The sequence below is a fragment of the Pyxicephalus adspersus genome, chromosome 4 (genome assembly GCF_032062135.1).
Source record: "Pyxicephalus adspersus chromosome 4, UCB_Pads_2.0, whole genome shotgun sequence".
In the NCBI taxonomy this organism is placed as follows: domain Eukaryota; kingdom Metazoa; phylum Chordata; class Amphibia; order Anura; family Pyxicephalidae; genus Pyxicephalus; species Pyxicephalus adspersus.
In genome coordinates, this window is record NC_092861.1 from 65,444,411 (window position 1) to 65,446,558 (window position 2,148).

General features: G+C 34.5%; 1 protein-coding gene across 1 annotated transcript in view; it reads left to right on the forward strand.

The window, feature by feature from the left end:
* PHF3 (PHD finger protein 3) overlaps window positions 1-2,148 on the forward strand; it is a gene marked incomplete at its 5' end in the record, with an annotated part of 29,173 nt that overhangs the window by 8,906 nt on the left and 18,119 nt on the right. Inside the window, 1 exon segment of the mRNA XM_072408478.1 lies at window positions 1,598-1,904. Coding sequence (XP_072264579.1) covers window positions 1,598-1,904 — 307 coding nt within the window.

A 2,148-nucleotide genomic window follows, 5' to 3' on the forward strand; every position in this document is an offset into this window, starting at 1 on the left:
GGTCTCTTTTATAATTCATTTGCTAAGTATTTCGTTCTGGGAACATGTGATAATAGCCTTTTGTTAACAGATTTCTAAGTTGATATTTTTAGAACAGTTATAAAAAGCTGGTTCCTTTTCTTAAAGTTTTTGATAAAATTATTTTTCTAGCAAGAGGTGATTGGTTGTGTTTAAGAGATAAGTGCTGAAGTCTATTAGTGTTATTTATATAGTACACATGTGTTGTTTTTCTTTTGATCTTCATATAAAACTAGGTCAAACCTGCTGAATTAAACTGAGGTTGTGCTAAACCTATCTTAAAAGTAGAAAAAAAAAATGCTGCTATTTCCCTTTTTTAACACCAGTATACTTGGAATTGAAATAAATCAAGGCATCACAGTTCGATAAAACTTATTTTTTACTTTATTTTTCTTTATCTCCTTAACAACATAAGAAAATGTCTTTACCAGCCTAGTCCCTGTTCAAAACTGAAAGTTGTCAGAACATCCAAGTTAAATATTACAAACAATATTTACCAAGTATGCATGACCATTGATGTATTATAAACAGCTTTAGTCATATATCAATATGAACATATTAGCGTGAATCTGTAATCCTTGGTGTGGGTGAGCTCTTGACACAAGAATGCACAGACTTGCCTGTTTGCAGGTGCCCTACAGCGATGACAGGTGCAGGTACATTTCACAGATGTGTCCCATTAGGCTGCCATCTTTATTATTGACTCTACCATGGACTTCTGGGTCCATGGATGTCCTCTTCGGCCATTCAACTGATGATGTTACCCCCTTTTTAGAAGTTATGTTGTCCCCAGTAGGCTCATTCCAGAACGCATGGTACATGTGATCTGCAGTATAGGAATAAAGCAAAAAGCCGCCAGTAGCCAAGTTTTTTTTTTTTTTGGCACAAAGAAACTTCTGAAAAATGTCTGCCCCCTGATGACATTTTTTTCAGTTAAGGCAAAATTCAATACCACATGTTTTTCATCTGATCCAGGATACAAAGATTCTAATGAAAAATGTTGAGTTATTCCAGGTCTGGGAAGTATATCATCCTCTGTTAAAAGCATTTTCCTTCAAAGTCCTATGACCAATTCAATGAAGGTAATTTTTCCTAATGTTCTTAGCGAAAGTTGGCCCCACATGCAGGCCACTGTATATTGTACATTGGTTGCCCCACATGCAGACAAAATCTTGAATGATTTATGTCTTCTAAGGTTAAGGTCAGTGTATTACACATACAAAGATGCATGTACATTATCCTATTATTTGTCTCTTTAAAAATGCTGCATCATACATACAATGTAAACTGGCAGACCCATTTAGCATCTCAGTACATCTCCCCAGACTACTGGAGGAAAAAAGTGAACTAATTGTGTTCTTCCTGGATAAGTTATAGTGTGCTGTTTAGTGGTACCTTTCTTTTAGGCGTAAACTCTATAATTTATAGATACACCTATGGAACACATTTTACCTACTAAGTACATTTTCTGTGTGGCTGTAATGAATACCATTGCCTAAATGGCAGATTAACTATGTAATAAACATAAGTTTAATTAGTATGTAATTTTGATTTAGGATAACCATGTTTTATTTTCCAGGTTTATGGTGGGATGTGGAAGATGTGATGATTGGTTTCATGGGGAATGTGTTGGTCTAAGCCTTGCTCAAGCACAGCAGATGGAAGTGGACGACAAAGAGTATATATGTGTTAAGTGCTGTGTGGAAGAAGAAAGGATGGACACCTCAGAATTGTGTCCTTCTAGTGACAGTCAAAAAACAGATCTAATCCAAGAACATAAAACGGTGGAAATCGATAAACCAGTAACAGGATGTCCAGGTTTACCCCATGAAAAACCTAAGCAGACAGATGATGCTGTTAAACACAAAGTTAAAATTTCCAAAAAGGTACCATATATGTCCTATTGGTACAGTGCTTTAAAGGGGCATTTGTTTTTAGTGGTCCGGTTAAAATTATTATATTAATACATTGTAATATGTAATCAGATTATTTAATTAATAATGCATACATTCACTTACAGTTTGGATATAACCTTAGTCTAGTTACAGGATTTGAAATGACAATGTGCATTTTAACATTTATTTAAAAAGAAAGAAAAGTAACATTTACAATTGTTATCAATGTGTATAT